The sequence below is a fragment of the Liolophura sinensis genome, chromosome 8 (assembly GCF_032854445.1).
Source record: "Liolophura sinensis isolate JHLJ2023 chromosome 8, CUHK_Ljap_v2, whole genome shotgun sequence".
In the NCBI taxonomy this organism is placed as follows: Eukaryota; Metazoa; Mollusca; class Polyplacophora; order Chitonida; family Chitonidae; genus Liolophura; species Liolophura sinensis.
The window spans coordinates 20,007,117-20,028,994 of NC_088302.1; the positions used below are offsets into that span (position 1 = coordinate 20,007,117).

A 21,878-nucleotide genomic window follows, 5' to 3' on the forward strand; every position below is an offset into this window, starting at 1 on the left:
GTTTACAACAATAACAGTAACCTCCCCAACCCACACTCAGTGTTGAACGGGAAACAAAAGTATCCTCCAAATCCGGACATGAAAAGGACAGTGTGCGATATGCAGGGATACCAGGAACTTGGAATATCACATGTAGTCCGTGACTTTTCTGGAAGGCTTCCAATCCGAGTGCGACTGATGGGTATAACGGATCTTTTACCTCCTCCGGTCCAAATCCCGTACGATGTCAGGACACCTTGTGACCTCAGCGTGTTAATAACAAGCCAATCTCCGCGGGATTTAGAAAGAAGACAGGAAGTGGAGCTGCAATCATTTCTAATACGCTGTCTCAAAACGTGCCGTAGAAAAATCTAACATCCGAACATGATTATTTTCTATATGGACGCTTCAGGGTACATTTGTAACTTGGACGGAAAGCTTTTGTCAGGGTTGATTGAGTTCGAGAAACACTTGTCGTTGGTACCTTCGTCAGTGATGCCATGCTAAGACAAATGTATGTTTTTTTGTTTGCTTTGTTAAAGTTTATTAGCTATGTTGCGATTTTTACCGGCTCTTTTTCAATTTTCCAGTCCTAACTGAGGCATATTGACAATAGGCTGGGTTTCGCCGTTTACATGTGACCATTTGTCAACTATCACTCGATGCTGTGGTTTTATCCTTGGTGTAGTACTTTATATTTTATGACAGCTTGGTTTAAGTGTGATTTTTTCTGTTTATTCAACAGGCGAAACATTTGATAACTGTCACTTGGGTTAACACGGATTAACCAATCAAGATGACGAAGACGGTGAACGACCTGGCCACGTTGCCTTGCTTGGACGCAAGGGCTATTCTGGAACATCTGCGATCGAGGCATGCCAGCAATCAATACTACGTGAGTACAGGACTTTTAAATTCCACAAATGCGTCAAAATTTCAACGTTGAGTACCAAAAAATAAACACTGTGGACATGTATTAAATTTTGACGTATACGCCCGAAAGGCCTTTATGGAATCGCCCCCAGGTTGTTGAGTCTTCAGCGTCATTAACTGACATTAAACCACAAATTCGATATATGTACGCAGTGAAATTTTCCCTTCAGCAACCATCAGAGAGACAAGTCATGCAGTGAAGCTGATCTCAGTCATTGTTCATAGCAACATTCTGTGCTATATACCTAATAAAGGCAAACATAAATAACGACAACATGGGCTGTAAACCTGACATTTCATTATGTCTTTTGTACACAACCGAAAGATTTTCCAAAATTATGTAATGATAAGGTAAGGACAATGCAGAACCTTTGCTGTAAATCTATCTGAATCTATTTCTCTGAAGCTGTGTGTGTAGTTACAACCAATACGTGAAACGTGGTTTCTGTCCAAAACTAGAAAAACGGCCAAAACAAATTAAATTCTCTGCATGTATTCACTCAAACCACCCGGAGTTGTACAAGATGTACAAAACCTATATTATTTTTTAAAGTACGTTCCAGTCAATGTCAGGTCAATGCCGCCCAGTCAATATCAGCATTGTTCATCTATCGGGTTGTTGATCAAGGTGTAAAGTTAAACACCCATGTAGGTATACGCAATAATTCGGTAGTGTAAATACGGCATAACAATCCTAACACAAAGTAAACGACTTTGAAAAACGTCACTAAAAATGGCCTGGAAAATAAATTATTGGAATATTGGAAAGGTTTATGCGAAAAAAAGTCGATCTTATGACGTAAGTAAAAAAATATACCCTTATGCTACATATATAAAAATGTTTTCCATCCCCTGTAATATTGACAGCCGCCGTGCACATATGTTGACATGCATACGACACTCTTAAAACGTCAAAGTTTCACCATTTTCTTTTGAAATGCAGTTTTGTTGACCACACCAAGATTGTGATCACTTCTCCGGATGTTTAGCCATCAAATGACCGAGCCAGAAATGACCAATCTTTGCCATCAATAAGAAGTTCAATACACACCCAAGTCCCATCGATCCCCTTGCTATCAGATTTTCCTTCCAAATATCTTTGTGTGCCAAAATTAGCATTTGGCTGTAGGCTAATGCGGAGAGATCCTAACGGCTTCTTTTACCACACCTAGAATTCTTACACAGCTTTAGTGTCTGTAGCCCGGCCAAAACTTCACGATGCAGATTGCCTGTTACATACCCGTCTGTCACCATCCGTGTTTTCAAAGAGGGCGGAACCTTGTCTCAGTTGATCAGGGATTCTTTTTTGGATACCTGGAGGATAATATCAAATCCAAAAAGACTTAACCTTGCCACACACAAAAATACTGCACTTCCGACTGTCAGATTCAGCTGCAAAAAATGCGCAGTTAAATTTGGTCAGATTGAAGCTATTCTTAGCATTTCTATAATTCACACAGCCTGTGATGACAACACAGCATTTTGAGTCCTGTTTTACCAGAAACGTCTAATAAATTGAAATCACTATCACTGATTTTTTTTACCTAATACATCTTAACCTTCCAATTTAGGGGTGTATAAAATGCTACTTTTTACGTTTATATCAATAGCTACAATAAAACCCTAACTGAGCTAAACTGACAAGGGCTTCACTGGTTACGTGTGGCCATTTGCCAACTATATCACAATGTCGTCACTGCTTTGGTCTCAATGGCCATGCTGTAGTTCTTTGCACTGTTTCATTTGTATCTAGACATCATGGGATTTTATTTCAGATTTATCAGTGTTTCAACAGTTACTATAAGGATTCACTGGATTTGTATTGATGTAGGCCTGTTAGCTATCCCTGAAGTCCACAGAAAAAGTATTCTAAAGCTCAGGTCAAAGATTATCTAAAGCACAAATAAAACAGACCAACAAATACTAAGTCTGATTAATGTAGATTGTATATTCATAAATCTTTGTCCACCATTTTGGTCACCCATTTGGCCTTGTAAATGGAATTAATTTTTTTTTTTTGCTAAAAAGTTTTTTTGCTAAGAGTTAAACTATTAATGATCACATTATTTCTGAAATAACAGAAATTCTCAAAAAATGCCTTGATATAATACTTCACGATTACAAAAACTTTTCACTGCACGCATTATGTGTCAACTACAGAAGTGCAACTGCCCAAATGCTTATATTTGATCAACATCCGTTGCGATTTACTTTGTGCGTCAGAAACAATGATTTATGAATTCTGTAGGGTTGTGTCTAAGACTTTAGCACCTTACAGCGATGGCTATTCGGCATTACCACAGCGACAGAAAAACGACACCCGCGAGGGCGCAGAACTGAGAAAAAAGCTCGATGATATGATCCTTGCGATAGCTCGAGCAGGGTAAGGAATTTCTAACAGGTGATCTTAAAAGCATCCAAGGCCAAACCATGTCAATATCTTAACTGTGTCTCAGGTTTTCCCCAGCCCTGGTCACCCACCTAGCTAGACGATGGCTGGCGACAGAGACCAAAGAGAAAATATCATAAGATGTCGCCGTGCATCTGTATAAAGCCAGTTTTCATTGGTATACTGATCAACAAAAATATGTTCAGATGTAAGGATGAGACGTCGCGACATGAACAATATCCTTGATGCTTGAATTGCATCACACTCACAGATATAACCTTGGTGGGATACGTAATCGTCCAGAGAAGAATGTAAGCGGTCGATGACGGCGTTCACCTCGTCGGGTCTCTGTATACTTTTGTCGGGATGTCTATGATCACAAGCAGTCAATATTGCGCAATGATTTATTGTCGTTCGAATGAGAAATATTACCCGAATCCAGATAGTGGCATTGAACGAGATCTGACTTGTAAACATTTTTGGAAGCTGACAACTTTGTGACGAAATGAAATGAAAGCTAAAATAAATACTGTTATTTTATTAGACAAATAACTCTTCTCCAGGTCAGTCCCCCAGGTAGCTTCAGAGCAATACCGAATTATTGGAACCCTTAATAAAAAATTAACGGAAAAAAAAAGTAGCAGAGGGTAGTCAAAAATTTTCTTTCTGAAACATTATATATCAATATCTTAAATTTATGGGCTTTATCTTCTCGACTCTTAATTTGTCCTTAGCTGATGTTATTGAACTGGAATTCGTTGTGAAGATAATAAATTTTAGTAGAAATAGAATCATACGCAGTTGCAAATAATATCCCAAAAGCATCATACTGAGGAAAAGTTGGGCTGTTTACTTTCAGTACTTGTTAGAAGATTATTTAAAAGTAACCAATGCTAATTCTAATGGTATATGACAATTACATTTCGTTTACTTGTACTCCAAATGGGAACTAAGTGCTACATGTTGAATGCTCCATAATGAACCTAGACAAGACATGCGTAGTTCTGTGTTTCCTGTTGCTTGGAAACCCGTTCGATGTTGGAAAACACTATTCTCAAAGGAGGCACTAATCTAGGAGACTGCTTTACAAAGCCCACATTTTAAAAGTATCTTTTAATCTTGATACATCGTAGATTTTTTTGCACCGACCACAAACTTTAATATAGCGTAAATACATGTTGGCGGACCACTTGTGACAGGTGGTTATCTAACGAGAAAGGAAGGAATCTCTGAACTTCACACTTAACGGGCGTGTTATGTAAGGAAATGCCGTGTGGGACATGGAGAAATTGCGTTTCCAAATTAGGCAAATCGTTTCATCGTACACTGCAATAGTTAATGTTATAAATACAATTGATCCTAAATGACAATTGTACAAAATCATGCAAATGTTATATGAGGTCGGAGGATTTTTTTTTCTTTATTGACAGTCGGCGAGAGGAAGCTGGCGTGCAATAGGATGTAGTGCCTCTGTCCCGTCACGTTCCTGATTGTCCGTTAACAATTCTGTCGATTCATTCACTTGTACGACATGTCGTTCGTCTTCGGTTGACGTTATTCTACACCACGGATGTTGTGTTTTCTCGGCAAATCAACGAAGACGTGAAAGGACGATTAACGACAAATTAGTTGTTTAAATTCCTAAGGCGAAAATGTGGGGGTAGTGTTGGGTTTGATCACGGATAGTGCGGTTGGACAAGAGACGTATGACTGCATATTAATGCCATGGCCAAATCCTGACAGTGGCGGGCGGTAACTGAACGGGGACCATGGTCCTGATTGCTGGATGTTGCTTTTGTTATGTCAAAACCGGATAATTCGTGAACGACTAAAAGTTGGCAGGGGTGTGGAGGAGGGTAGGAACACTTGGTTTCTAACCCACTCATTGCTGAAGTCATGTTATGAACTTAAAACGAAACCATCACAGCTAGTGAATGGATCGAGTGACATACTTAGGCTCCATCAACCCCCACCCCCTCCCCCGCCGCCATCGGCCCCCACCTCGCCTTAAGTGTGCTGGGTGAACTAATCTTCGTGAAAAGTATTGATTGTGTATGGGGTTGGTGAGTCCGCTGGAAACCTTCTCGTTTTTTCTTTTCACAAAGGGAAGAAAACAGCAAAGCAACTTTTGGACATGATAACATACACACAGCGTATGAGGAAGTCTAACATATGTTTCCATGTTCTGTCGCCATCTGATAGCCAATGTATCGTGATTTTACACTCTCCTCACTTCAGGGATATCTTTCCCATTCCGGACACTGGGCCAAGAACATTTTAAACCAACATACAGCACAACAGCTTTGCCCCTGTAGTACTACCATCAGCTATTTGTACACACATTCTTTCAGATATCTGTGAAAAGTGCTTTTTTACATAACATTGGGGTGAAGGGTTGCGTCAGAAATGTGACGTTTTGAGGTGTTTCTATTTCCTAGCATTTAGATATCTAAACTATCAACTTTAAATAAGTATAAAAGAAAACATCCATACCACCCACGAAATTCAAAGGAAACGGCAGAAACGTCAAATATGTGATTTTGGATTTGTGATTCGGCTTATAATACTACCACTAAGATGTTTCTCTTCCCATTCGACCAACTACACGGGCATCAAGAAATTTGGGGTACATTGCGTGTGCTTTGGGTTGAGGACAAAGCACAGGCACGTTTGGGTAGGTTTTAGCACCCTGACACGATTTGCCATCCATAGCGGATTTTGTAATCCTGAATGTTCTTAAGAACCGTGGAAATCTCGGAGAAAATCGTTTGCAGTAGGAAAAAAGGACTTGAGGCAAGGGACATACTTTGTATCTGACTTCTATGTTTAGTCGAACATGGGTTTAACAAAGCATTTTATGCTCAAAATGGGACATAAAATACATTAAATTATGTCAGTATATTAAATATTACTTTATAAAGACCTGTTGAACTGGTATTAAATTAGCTATAATATGTATATTTCGCCTGAAAAGACATCATAAAGCTGGACATTGAGGTATTCTTTAGTCTGCCTTTGTTTTAACAGAAAAGACTTAAGTGACCCAAAGGCACCAGACGCTAAGCACGCATAACCCCTGGTTCAGGGGTGAGAAGTAAAATGTATATAGTCACTTGGGCCTACAAATCTTCAGACAGATTCTGACAAGAAGATGACCAAAAGATGAGCCAGTCTGTGAACCCGGCCACCGTGTTTTGTCATCAAACACCGTAGGCTATCAGCACCGTGTCTTTGTCAAGAAGCGACGACTTTTTACTCCGCGAGGTTCTGATGGCACACACACACACACGGATAGGGCTAAGAACAGAGATATTGAACGTCGAGGAACTGTCCATCTTTCCGGACGATTTGACCTCTGCTGATAACCTTTGCCTCCGAACTTAAACGCACATCTCTGACAACAATACGATGAGCCATGAAAACATTCCTGGGCATTGACAAATGACTTATTACAACACGGTTTTATTAACGCTGTTATTCTACAAATGCCGAGGGATAAAACTCTGTGGACTTTTTAACAAAAAAACGCACGGAATGCCCTTAAACAGGTGCATGTGTAGCTGTGTATGTCTAAACTGTCACATCTGACATTGAGTTTATAGCGAGTCAACCCCCTTCTAGTACACAACGTTTTCGGACAATCAACAATATCTTACTGTCTCTTATGATAACCAATAGTAAAGACAAAGTTATTCCGGTATATACTGACCCATGGGCATTCCTGGGAAATTCTATGTCCTCTGCACTTCATCTCCGCCATTGGTAGCCCACCACTGTTCATACCAAGTTTCCCACAGATTTATATTTTTATAAATAGGACAATCCCCCCCCCCCAAAAAAAAACAAAAAACAAAACACACACACAAACAAAACAAAATAATGAGTATATGTAATAAACGGATAAAATCGTTTCGTAGATCTCTGACTGTGGTCATTCTGTTAAATACTGACATACCGTATGAGACTCTGGACAGGGAAGTTTTAAAATATAGAAGGCAAAACCAGAGCAATGAAGACCGTGCCATAGTTGGCAAATGTTGGCAAATGTTCACTGGTAAACGGCAAAGTACGGCCCATACCGCCCCAGAAAGACTTAGAAAAGGTTGAACTCCAGTGTCCGTTTTCCTCCATCTGTGAATCCGACTGTTGTGATACAAGTGAAAACTTAGGTGAGCTGCTATAGCTTTAAACAGCAGTAGTGTAAGTATAGAGAAAACATGCTGCAACATCCCATACAAAGTTCCTTTGTTAAGTGAACAGAACAGTTTAAGATACAAGGTGTTAAATATTTCACGGTCCGTCATTGAAGTTGCTCGTTCCGGGAAATGAACTTTTTAAACCATATCATAACGCAGTACGTGCTGGTGATGTTCTAACCTTGTAAACAACCGGAACTGTTTCTGAATGCTTGAATGCTTTCAAGACGCTGTGTCCCCATCGAGTATTCCCTTACCGTTATCGAACCTGTGTTAAGGTGTGTCGGTAGTGTGGAGAAAGTTTAAGACAGGGGGACGGGGAAGGGGGAGAGGTGATCTGCAGACACACTAATGGCGGCGTGAAACGAAAAGGAGCTGCCGTTAACATCAATAACTTAACTCCTCTTGCGAAAATTTCAAAGGTAAAAAGTGCGTGGGTTTAAAGAAGTCACATGTCCCTCAAAATACCAGTCAAGCCGAAGGCATTTAAGGATCATCCCACTTTACGGCTGATGATATTTTAAAACCGACTTCCTCACGCGCTGCCATTATTCTGTCTTCTGGACTTGAGTGTGACTTTTCGTACTTGACTCCCTGTCCACCCTGTTATGCTGTTTGTCAATTCGGTTGACCCAAACAAACCTTGCCACGAAAACATCGGTGGCAACGCGAATAGTAGGCACTACGTACCCGTTGTTAAAGAATGACGTTGTCCGTCGGAAAGTCACTTTCTAGCTGAGGGGACATGTATGTGTCCTTGTTCATATTTGTTTGTCTAGGGCTGGTCTATTGTCAGGGTAAACACGTAGTCTGTATGTTTAACGATTACATCAATTAACCTTACCACGCCCACCAGACTACAAGATGGCGTTTCCGTCTGTCCCACACTTTCACTTTCACTGCAATTTTCACACCTCGTGTGACCAGTTTGACTTGGTGTGTATCGCCCCTGTGTGTGTACAGCATGACGTTTCTCGGTAACTTGCCTTTCTCACCCAGTTTCATTCATGTAGGTCACAAGGCAGGAGTCTAGGCGGAAGTCATTTGGGAGCGGGTTAAATCTCGCGAAATCTCGTGTCTATAGGGCGACCGGGTTTTTTCACTCTGTACTTTAGATTTTTTTAATGCTCCCCGGATTTCCAGGAAGATTTTAAGAACGCCACAGAAAACTTGACAGTTCATAACACAATATACAAACATGCGTCCTACCCGTGGGAATATGGGTAAGACGTTATCAAACGTTTGGAATATTTTCTACTTTTAATATGTCTGCGGATGGTCGTGGATATGCCAGCAACCTGCGGATGGTCGTGGGTTCCCCCGGACTGTGCCCGGTTTCCTCCCACCATAATGCTGGCCGGTGTCGCATAAGTGAAATATTCTTAAGTACGGCATAAACCACAAATCAAACAAATAAATAATAAATACTTTTAATATGTAGACAGTATATAGATTCTGTTCACCTGAGGAAAAGTCCTGTGTTACACATTTCATGGCCAACAAGTAAATAGTTACTCACAACAAGAACAGTTGATAAAGTTGATTTTAATTTGACACCCCCCCCCCCATTTTTACATTAATATTGATACTAATATCCAACTGGGTCAAAGATATTCCTTTAATTGTACATTTTAGTTATTTGGCCTCAAGGAACATCATGATTGGTCAGAAGCCTGTAAAACGTCAACCGACACATAGATCTACTAAACGAATATCTTAGAGAACTGTTTTACATTAAATAGAAACGTTATTGAAATTTAGCCTGGCCGATCGTATGAAGTGGACACCAAAGCATAAAGGACGATATTGTTAAAATAAAATTAAAAAAAAGTGTTCGGAAAATTACAGAATCGTGACAAAGAACTAAAGTGTCTACAAATTCCGACAATTTGGCTACACGGATCACACTATATTTACAAATACCACTTGGTATATGTATGTAATGAATCCATCGATTAATTTGCCATAGAGTAACTCATTTTACACCATCTTCGTGTAGAAAATTAGGGTTCATTACACTGAAACAGTACATGAATTTTGCTAACGAAAGCAGTGTGTGGAAGTCGTATCAGCCTTTTTTGCTGACATTATCCTAATTTGCCAATTAAACATGTTGACAGAATTGATTCTATCGCCTGAGGCGACCTCTACTGGCCTTCAGTTGCACAAGGCATATCTGTAAGGGCAGTGAAAATTGACCCGTGTTCAAATAATACATATACAGAGGCTGAACACGTGTAACTAAACCAGCAGCTTTATGTAATATTTGTTGGGTGATTGCAGCGGCTTGCAGAGGAGTATTATAAGCAGTGCTAAGAACATTCAAACAATATGTGTTCGAACTTGAAACCAACTTCAAATAGTAATATTTTTCGAGCAAATGATTGCACAAAAGCTATCTTTAAATCGTGATAAAAGGGTTTTGTGCAGAGAGTAAAAATAGAAAAACTGTTCATAACACACGTGTGCGTGAGATCTGGATACTCATGCCGAATAATGAATGCAGAGGCTCAAGACCTTTACTATGAACGCATATAGTTGGTGCAACACGTAACAAAGTAACCCGCATAACGAAATATCCTTCTGTTTGTTGAATCTAGCATCAGGACGTGTGTATAGCGTAACTGATCTGAATAATACAGCCGATTATGGTCTTCATCCTGACAGGCTTTTGATGGAGTAACAAGATTCTCCAGTCGTGGCGCTGTAGTCATATGAAACATACACTCAAAACATGAAAAACTCTGTTTAGTCCATTTATGTACAATGGGCAATGTAGCGCACCTAAAACAAGAGGGCCCAAGCGGTGTTCTTTTCTGTGATACGTCACAGTTTCTGTAAAGCTGTACTCGTGAAGCAAGGCGGTAGATTATAAACACTGCAGCGTAGCAGCAGAGAATCGATAATTATCCGGGCCGTAAAATTTATATATTTGCATTTCTTATTTTTACATTGTAAAACAATCCGTCTTTTGTACAATTATTTGGAACTAGTGCATGGTTAGAGGAGAAATACCAAAACGGCTGCCGATCAAAAGTTCCCTTGTCTGAAAAACTACAAAAACCTTCAGATGTGGCCCTTGAAACCAATACAGAACCCTCGTCTCTAAACTCTTAAGGCTGTTTCTCTGTCTTTAACCACCTCTAGTCTCGGGTGGGTCCTTACTCTGAATCATCCTATTAAACGAGGTAATGAAATTCACCTTGGCTGGGCTTAAGTGGAGCATGTACCCCAAGCCCTATGTACATGACGATATCCGGGTTTCACAGCGGAACAATGACAGATGCAGCATCCAAGTTACATTAGATGAACACGTAATTACCCCCAGATTGCTTCTCACTTGACACAGACAATTACGTAAATTATCTAAATGTGTACATGGCTCAAGCCTTTCTCTTTGAGCAGGCTTTTTGGTTATTTTATCGAGGTCAGTCAATGATAGGTGAAAAAAAAATAGGAAAAAGTCAGCAAAAGAAATGAATGGCTAGCATTGAAAGGAGAGTACACAGAAGCTTTGAATGCCTTGAAGGATACCTCGGGGCCTCTGTGGCCAAGTGATTAGCGTGTTATTGCAGACAATGACCCAGTAGACTTTCATCAATGTGATCGCCGTGAGCTCAAGTTCAGCTCATGCTGCCTCTCTAGTAGTAAGTGAGACACAAAACACGAATCAAATAAATAATAAATTGAGACGTACTTCCGATTAGATATCTGTTTAATGCAAGGTATTAGATCCGTTGTAAATATCCTCTGTGTATTGTGCTTGTGGTACTTATCGAAACTACATGTATAATACTTTGTGGAGGTTTGCGTTCTTCTAAAGAAGTAATGGTACCTTACGAATCTGTAATACTTTGTAGCAGACTGTGTTTTATTGAAAGCAATAGTACTCAACGAAAGACTGTGATGCTCTGTATATTAAAGACTGCAAATGAGTTGAAAAGATTGCAGACTATCCCCTATCCACCCATAAAATCTATACAAACTAGTTTGCAGCTTTACAATGTAACATTTTTTTATTTTTAAATAATCACTTTCTTTTCTCCTTCTAGACATATATCGGCGATGTTGTTGTTGCTGTCAACCCTTTCAAAAGGCTCAACATCTATGGAAAACAGGTAGGTGCTATCAGCTCAAACTTTTACACGGTCTAAATTAAGAATATATGGGCATGAGTTATTTTCACAATGTTTGATAGAGACAACATGACAAAAATCGCTCTGTACATGATTACTTTATCAAAAGTTTACAAGTAACTCCTTCCATCATCAGGTGACAACTGCAAAGTGGTACACGCTATGGAGGATAGTGTATATACACTATATGTCACTTACCTGATGATGGAAAATGTTGCTTTCGAAAGCTTGTAAACTTGTGAAAAAACAATGATGTACGGAGTGATTTCTGCCGTGTTATTGCTAACAATCATGTTTCTAACGAACTACAGCTCATAGTTCAGATCGGTACTGAGGGTTGCGGCATAATCGCTTACCTAGCGCAGTGCATATGTGGTACAACAACACTGTAGTTCTATTATTTGTCGTCGCAAACAGTATCATTGTCACAAGCAGCATAATAATTAACTGCATCATCAATATCATTGTCATCATTTACCATGCTATACCACGAAAATAACTTTAAATCGTCATCATTGTAAATGTCATCATTAGTTTTACCAGTTTACCGTACCACCGTTATCAGAAATTATTCTTTGTGAAAATGTGAAAACCTTCATCACACAGGCACTTTAGCTTCTATAACATGTCACGTTATAAGTTGTATTGTCATTGTCAACATTACCTTCGTTGACTTAGGTCATTTTCTTAGATCTGACGATTGAATGTTCGTCTTAAACTTTCCTCAGAACGTCACTTTAACAATGTAGCTTGTGGAGAATATATCTTGTCTTCCCACTTGAAATGAGGCAAAAATTCTTATCCAGATGATAAGTGGAATACACTTGCTTTTCTTTGTTACACACTTGTTAATTCCACGTCATTGTTTCTCCGAAAGGGTTGTTTTCGTAGTTTGAACCTGAATAATGGAGACATCACACACGTGAAACAAACAGACTGTTCTTTATCCCTACGGCTGCCGATTAGATTGGTTCCCAACAAAACTCACGCGGTATGAATGTCCTGGTTTTCGTTCTTGTCTGTTTCGAATCATCAGAAACAATGCAGCACAATTCCGGACAATTGGAGCTGACAATGAAAGTCATACATGAATGGCTTTTTTGCAGTTTTTAATTCGAAAAACCTCCGTTTCCACAAACTGGCATTGTTTCTGGAGATGCAGTCTCAAAGAAAAATCGCCTTACCTCGGATAACTCACGGTTCACCGTTAGTTTGACGCTATGACAAAAGTTTTCAAAATATTGCGTCCATGCAAGTGAAGTGCAACGGTTGAGCACGTTTTGAAGATAATCAGGGAAAGTATGCACTAAGCACGTTTGAATGTCTTCGTGGTTTGATTAAAGCAATGCAGGTATTGGCAGAAAACAACGCGGATGTCTCGGACTGTTTGAACTGCGCGCCAACGCTCAGTATCATGAATGCTGCCATTGTTCCAGTACTGGTGGTTCTTAGGCACATAGCCTTAGCTATCAGACTTTACTCGAGTTTTTCGTAACAAATTATTGTCACGTGGGTATGCATGAATTGTTGGTTGAATGTATCATGTATATCCACGTCTGTGACCTTGTGTGATATGTAGATCTAACGAAATGTTTTAGCAACGGCTATTTTAGCATTGATAGCACATTGACTTCGTGTTCAACAAGCAAGACTCGCAACCTTGGTTTGCCAGAACACTAATATCGATAGGATTCCAAATAATGTCCGCCAATAATGAAAAGATGCTAAAGATGCGTATGTGTAATTTATGTAAACATTAACTGTAATAGCTAAGCAGGTCCAGGTTCTGTCACGTGAGACGTTTTACGTTCCTGTGCACATTGCACGCGTTGTCCGCACGCACGTACATTGAAGGTTTTCACACATCGCACACGTTTCACGAAGTCATGTAAGAGAACATTGCATATTGGTCGCTGTCCAGAGCAATCAGCACACAAACATAGCTGACGTGAAGTATTCTTGAGTACACTGTAAAGTACAAAGTAAATAAGTAGATTTCATTTGTTGGAGAAAGTCACACATGCTGGAAAATGTTTTATAAACAAAAACTAGTGGATGTACGAATGTTTTCCCCAAACGGACAGTACATGAATAAATAGCATTGTATGTTAAACACAAATATTATTTTCACTACTGACCTGTTTATTTTCCCGTCGTTAACTTAGTCAGACTGTTCAAAAATAGAAAATAACTGCAGAAAATGTATTAAAGATAAAAAAACCCACTAAAACGAAGTTTATATCAGATGTAAGACCACTAAAAACTGTCCTGGGTAGTTCGATTTAGTTCAGATACTACGGTGGTCCGGAATGTGACGCACAAAAGGATTTGTTGCTTCAAACAGGTCGTTTCAAAGCATATTCGGCGAATGTATTCATAAATCTATATGTGTATGCATTTTTAATGGTGAAACCTAGAAGTTTGTGAGTGAACTGGCAAAAAACCTAATGTGTCGGCGCTACTAGCAATATATCTCAGAAAAGGCCACTGTAAAATCTAAACTTCCAAATGCTTTTGACTATTGTTTAAAAAATTCTAAAAAAATAAATCGAATCATTTTTATAGACAATGTTCATTGGTCTTTCATCTGAAAACTACTGCATGTTAGCGTTTTTTTGTCTTTAACACTCGCAATTCACTACACCATTTCAATATACTTCCTTTGATGAATCTGTCCATCTTTGAAGAACTCTTTTTACGGACTGGATATTCAAGTTGGTTGGAGATGGTTTGTGATTCTCCTTTATTATGGTTTTGATTTTTGATCACCCATGGCAATGGGTACATGACAAACCTCCTGACATAAAAACATAGCAAAACCAACGAGGACGTAAATGGAGCCTCCGACCATATGAATTGTACGGGAAGAAGGAAGATCATGTTGATTTTATTTCCAATTATTTATCCTTTGTCATTATTCTGTTTCAGTATCACTACAAATACCAGAAAGCCAAACTTCGGAGTGACCTGAAACCCCATATCTTCTGGTTGGCTGACCACGCCTACAAGCGCATGCGCGAGAGACGATCGCCGCAATGCATTCTGGTCAGCGGGGAGTCTGGGTCTGGAAAGACGGAGAACTCTAAGTTAATGGTTCAGCACATAACCTTCATATGTCAGAGTAGCCATCCGTTCCTGGAGGCCAAAATCAACGAGGTGAGCCACTGAATTGAGTCCACAAAGCACATGCCATTTACTACACAATAATGCGCTATGCACATTTAATGGACATATGATCATGAATGATTATGATTATTAATAAACAACTGTTCTTAGAAACGTTTATACAATTTTCTCAGGAGATACGTCGTTATCCATAAAAATACCTGTGTATCTCCAGCTTCTCAATTCCACTGATGGAAGAGGCTCAAAGTCTTAAAGAATAAACAACTGCTTACTATAACATGGTAAAAGTTAATGGAAATGGACAAAACAAATACACTTTGTAACTTTTATCAATATCAGGGTCACTTCAGCAGTTGAACTCTTAGGATGTCTAGATAGGTAACAGGGTAAACCAACTGACTCTGAGAGAAACCACGGAAATTTGAAAATATATATATAAGGAACAAGTTGTTCCTTTCTGATCGAATCTGAGATATGGATTATACATGGAAACAGTAAGGACTTCAGTGAAAGGAGGGTTACCAATAAAAGCAAAACCCCATAGCTAGAATGTTTCAGCTGGGGTAACTTGTTAATTCCACAAAACGATTGTAACCGAAGTTTATTTTCACTAATATGGCTACGTATCTCTTTAAAGTGAAAGGCCTTGAAAAAGGAAGTAGGCATCATTAAGTAGACCACTTAAAACTATGCATAAAGATGCTTTCATTTATTTTTTGTTTAATTTTTGTGAATAGAAGTAAAGGCACTCAAACATTTGACTTCTAAGGTGGACTTTAGGGACCATATTATCAGAGATTAGGGACTCTGACGTCACAGGAAGTTTATCCAACTCTAATCATGACACTGAATGTTAGAATGACTATTTTTACTCATGGGAGAAAGGTTACTGAAATAATGTTACCAAACATTTCTTCCTTCTGGTGAACATCAGGAAAAAAGGTGATGTGACGTCAGAGTTCCTTTTATACTGTCAGTATGGCCCAAAATGCCTTTCAACACACTCAAAAAAATCGGAAGAAAAATAAATGAAAGTATTTTTACGCATTGTTTTCAGTTGTCTTTATGTTGAACCTTACTTCATATTTTAGCTTTCTTTTAATCCAAATGCGAAGAAAACACTATAATAATGTATTTGACAGATGAATGACCATTGAACACAGCCCGGGAAAATAATCTGATTTATTTTTTTAGAATTTTTCTTACTGACTAAAATACATTTAAAACACGGGATTCTACGGTGGTCGGCTGGGACCAAGATGGTATCAGTGCAATATATACGTCAAAGCACTATTTTTGTCTTGAAATAGTTCGTTTCAAGGTCGATTTGTTGAATACATTCATCGCTCTAAATGGAGAGTTTTGAATGATGAAATATAGCAATCTAAGTGTGTCAAGTGGCAAAAAGCTGAAATGACATCACTGGTCCCAATATAGGCCAGGGTATATCCAAAGTTTTAACTGCATTTTACTGGGTGGAAAAATATTCAAACTATAAATCAAACTATTCTCTGGAATTTTTCAAACAGTATTTAATGGTCTTTCATCTGAGGTGTACTACATTTAGTGTGTTTTTGCCTTTAACATTGGTTACCATAAGGTAGTCCCAATAATAACTTATTTTGACTTGGTAAAAAGAGAGACAGAAGTTTCAAAATCTCTTCAGGTCTTAATACAGGAAATATTCGCGACCTCAATTTGTCCAGTTGTATATCTCGGGTTAAACCCCAGGTTAATCTTTCCTTCCTTTGGCCACCCACATCTTCTCAAAATCTCTGTGTTTGATCTCCTGTAGGTTTATCGACGGGGTCAACATTTGTGTGAACACGGACCCCAAACCTCAAATCCCATTGGTCAGATTTACTCTGGCTCTACTTTGGTATCGATTCGATTTGCCTTTAACCTTGGTTTCAGCTTTTGGTCAGATGAAAAAAATAAACTTGATGTTACAACAAGTTTGGAACTAAATCTAAACAAATTGTCTGTTCATACCAGTTTTACTGAACATTAATCCCATGTTAATTTGCGTAGAAAATCGTTAGTGAAGACCATTTTTGTTTTTATCTGTTAGTGCCATTCTCATCTGTGACCAGAGCAGCTTCACAAATACCCATAAATATTTTTTCATTCTTTTGTAAGAAACAATCTTTCAGTATGATGTTATTGGGTCATTTATTACCAACTTATCTGTTAGTGCCATGGTTTGTTATCTCTGTGAATCTTTCAATTTTACCTTGATTTGCTCAGAAGTTTTGGTAAATAGCGAATACTTGTACCTGTGCCTTATGAACAGGTGTGGTTGGAAAGTGATTCCTTCAGTATGAATTAATCTGCAGCAATATGTATTGTTATATGCAAACTATGATTGTGATTATTTGTGACAGGATGATGCAGTGTTGATTACAGACAGCTCCCACATTTGACCTTTGAACCTTTATTTCATTTTTAATTATCTATTTCAGGTGAATCCATTGTTAGAGGCATTTGGGGAATGCCAAAACTGCAATGAATGACAACTCTAGTCGGTTTGGCAAATATCTAGAACTGAAGTTCACACCAGCTGGAATACTTACAGGAGGTAATATAATCCATATATGTTGTTCTAATAGCACAATATCCAAGCTTGTTGGGGGCAACAATACATTAATTTCCGGGATCTTGCTTGCTAAACGAGGCTGGTTGAACCAGGTTGGATGAACACGGCTACCTGAACAAGACTGATTAACAACTGGCTGAACCAGGCTGGCTGAACAAAAAGGCTGGCTGAACTAGACAGGTTAAAGTAAAAAAGTTGACTGAACTAACAAAGGCCGGCTGTAGAAGGCTAATTAAACTAAAAAAGTTTGCCAAACAAGGGTGGCTGAACTAAGCTGGCTGAGCAAGGTTGACTGAAACAGGCTGGCTGAACCAGATTGACTGAAAAATCTATGTTATGTCAGCTACCACTAGCCTAAAAGCAAACTGGCTGTGTGTTCGAGTGCAGCTATCTGTAGTTCGGCTTCGATATTACGTCACACGGGTTGCCATAGCCCCTGGCGAAGTGTGACGATCTCGTCCGAGCTTTTCCTGAACTCATAAATCTGTTACACGTAACATAACAAAATATTCTTTAGGTATGGCATGAAATACCAAAGAAATAAATACAACACTTATTCTTTTATGCATAAGGCAAGAAAGTCATGTTTTTTAATGCAGATTAGCAAACATAGATCTGAGTATGGTGTATCATGATTTTTATTTGACAACAATAGTGCAAGATTAAATATCTTTTTACAGATAGCCACACATGCTTTCATGAACCAGCTTTATACTTAAGCCATACTAAAACTGACTTACATGCTTCGGAGCCTGTCCCATATTGGCCCGAATCCCACCCATGTCTAAACTCTAGAGCTGTCTCCCCTTGCGTTGTATTGTCAGAAGGCTTGATACCAGTAGTTTATGCACTATAAACGTAACAACCCAGATCTGAGAGGTTACTGGAATTGATGTTACACATCTTATGACATATCTCCTTATTTTACTTAGCTAAGATCACGGACTACCTACTGGAGAAAACTCGCGTTACCCAACAGGGGGCGGGCGAGAGGAGCTTCCACATCTTCTATTACCTGTTTGCCGGCATGACACGAGAGGAGCTGAGTAATTACTACCTGGAAACACCTGAGGACTACAGGTGAGAACTAATCAGGTTACAGGTGAGAACTAATTAGGTTACGGCTGAGAACTAATAAGGTTACAGGTGAGAAGTAATCAATTACAAGTTAACAAATTTCTTCACTTCCTAGCTTTTCTTCACTTCCTAGCTTTGGACAGTGAGGACGCGTGTTCAAATCCAGCTCTCGCTGCTTGGTTTCTCTTGCGGCTTTAAGTCAGGATGTTTGCCATGTACCTCTGGATGTGCGGTTGTTTCTCAGTTTGCCATATCCACAAACACTGAACGCCGTGATATATAGACAAACGTTCCTGATAAAGACAGATTTAAACATGGAAATTCATCGGACTGGTAGTGGAGGTGGCATTTATAGAAGTTGGCGAGGAAGTACACTAACACTAAGTTCCATATGGATGTACAACTTTTTGGTTTAGGTCTGTAAACACGACGTTTGGGTTTAGTTACTAACGTCGTTATCAAGTGGCACAACGCATGGTTAGATGAGATCAAGCATTTCTATAATTACAAAAGTATATGCTTGGATTGAACAAGAGATCGGACTACGATGTTCTTTACAGCTTTTATACAGCTGGTCTAACTAGTCCGGGTAGGTACGATCTTGAAGTCGGTATTCTTACAAGTGACTTTGCTACTTAAATAATCTATAAAATAGTGATAGTTAAAGCAAAAGTCACCTTTCCATACTGGCGAAGAGAGGTTAACCTGTTGCTTTAAGCGTGTAACAACTGAAATGTCGTCACTAAAGGGAGACAACCGGATCTTTTCTGTTATCAGGATACTTCGCGACGAGGCCCGCGGAGGACCGGTATTCAACTCAGCTGCTGATATAGAAAGCCACAGACTGATGTTCCACAAACAACTGAACATCCTAAAACTTGTGGGCTTCACGGAATGGGTGGGTACATTTAGATTCAGACACCATTTTATCTCATATACACCGGTACGTCATAACACAGGATTAGTCGATAATGCCAAGGTTAGAAGATTCTCCATCTTGGTCAAATGAACGCAGAGCCATTGGTAACAAAATGTTGTCTAAGGAGGGTATAGTTCTTTTGAAGTCAAATTTCTTTCATGATATTAAGTGACTTAAGAATGACATCTAAAAGAGGATGTGTTATGAGAAAGTATATATCAGTGGTTAACCAATGTTAGTTATTCTTCAGTGATGGACTGATACACATGCTTCTCTTTATTGATTAATCAATATAAGGTCTAGTTTTCAAGGGTTAACCAGTGTAAAATTATTCTTCAGTGATGGATTGGTACACAAGCTACTCTTTATTGGTTAATTCACTGTAAGATCTTGTCTTCAAGAGTTAACCAATGCGAAAGTTATATTTTCAGTGATTAACCAATGTAAGGTCTTGTCTTCAAGAGTTAGCCAATGTGAAAGTTATATTTTTTCATTGATTAACCAATGTAAAACCTATTCCTGGGTGATTAACCAATAGAAAAAGTTATTCTTCAATGATTAAGAAAACTCTAAAGTTATTCTAGAGGGATTAACCAATGTGAATGCTATTCTTCAATAATTAACCAATCTAAAGGTTATTCTTCAGTGATTAATGAACCCAACCAAACTTGGATTGATTTATTCTTAATCTTCTTCATTTTGATTACAGGAGATTTCAATGATTTTCACTTTGCTGGGCGCTGTTCTCCACACCACAAATATCACCTTGCCAAAACACGAAGAATCGGACCTTGTCTATATTGTGGACGAGTTGCCATTACACATTGGTATGTTGTCCTGAATATACAAAATATACAAAATCAGTATCCGTTGATTTTTTTCTGTGTGTTTTGTATAAAGGCAATGATGGTTGAGTACAGTAGCCCTGTTTCAGTGTGTGTGTCTTTGCATAAAATGCTACATGGTATCCGATTAGTCATTGTCTTTATTAAGCAGATAACTCCTTATAGGATAATCAGATTCTTGCAGGATACTCTCAGGTCATTTTTTACTTCGTAAGTCAAGCATTATTGGCCATTTTTAACCGTAACTCTGTATCCAAAAGGATATATTTTGCTATCATACTTATGTGGAATTAAATGGGTCTGTATATTACATTTATTTCTCTACAGTGTGTAAATTGATGGGATTGAACGAAGCGGCCGTGGCGGAGTCCCTTTCTCCAGTGCCACATACACCAGAGGTGAGCATTGCAGTACAAATTGCAATATGTGTGGGATGGCTAATGAAACGCCTTGGTGTCAAGTCCGAGGTTGTAAGGGGAGTTCGGTTAGATTTCTTTATTTCTTTCTTTATTTGTTTACGAGTTAACACAATTTGATGATGACACAATGTAATGATAACAGTGGATGATTTAGTAAGTGATGACAAAATACTTTTACTGTTTCAGGGAGCGAGTCATCATGAACAAAAACCTCCACCAAGCGAAGGATGGGTCGGGATGCTATCGCCAAGGCGCTGTAACGCACGGCTGTTGGCTGATTGTACGTCAGATCAACATGCGTCTGAAACCACAGGTCGAATATAAGTAAGTTTTTTATATTTATTTATGTATTTTATTGTAGTTTTACCTCCACACTCAAGAGTATTTCACAAATCTGGTTCAAGCTCAATTGATCATTGTTCTCTGGCAATGTCAGTTTGCTAAAAAAGCTCTCTCAGGAATGAAATGTTTTCCATGCATGACATCAGGTAACAAGCTAGTCCAATTATGAAAGTTTCATAAGTAACGTCGGCTTGTTTTCACTTCGAGATGAGTTTCTCACTATATCAAACTACACAAGAAGGTTCTGATGTTGTCTTTAAAAGGCGAAAGAATGCGCAAAACCGGATAATGCAATTAAAATGATGAAACACGAATTTGTGAGTCAGAATATATAATGATGTATAAGTGTTCAGTAACCAGACGGATTATAGACAAATGTTAAAATAAGAGAAAAAACTTCGAAGTAAGTTTAATAACTATTTTAACGCAAGATACCTCTTGACTTTAAAAACGATGACTGCTTTTGTACAAGAATCCGTCCAAAATTTAATAATACTATGTAGAAATATATTTCTTATATGATGTCATTTTTGTCCAGGCAAAAAACTCGACTTGAGCGTGGGAATATTGGATATGTCTGGATTTGAAAACTTCACCAACAACAGTTTTGAACAGTTGTGCATCAACGTGGCCAATGAGCAGATGCAATAATTACTTCAACGATCATTTGTTTGTGGAGGAACAGAGAGAGTATGAGACAGAGAGAGTTCCCTGGACTCATATCAAACATCCAAACAACAAGGAACTCCTCAGCATGTTTCTGGCTGTAAGTGTGTATTTATGTGCAGTTTTATATATATTTTCACAGAAGTCAAAGCAGGACGATAATTGACAACTTGGTCACACGTACCTCAGCTAGAATTTTGTTCTGACTGTTCATGTAAATGCTATAATAGTAACAAATTTATATCATGTTATTTA

The 21,878-nt window shown here is 38.7% G+C and overlaps 1 protein-coding gene across 1 annotated transcript; it reads left to right on the forward strand.

The window, feature by feature from the left end:
* The first annotated feature begins 775 nt into the window (after window positions 1-775).
* Window positions 776-21,608, forward strand: LOC135473284 (myosin-IIIb-like). Its single transcript, XM_064753132.1, is given in 11 exon segments — window positions 776-874; window positions 11,550-11,615; window positions 14,562-14,789; window positions 17,222-17,245; window positions 17,247-17,337; window positions 18,288-18,435; window positions 19,210-19,330; window positions 20,061-20,178; window positions 20,524-20,594; window positions 20,802-20,895; window positions 21,496-21,608. Coding segments are annotated over 11 exon segments (1,173 nt in total).
* The last annotated feature ends 270 nt before the right edge of the window (window positions 21,609-21,878 follow it).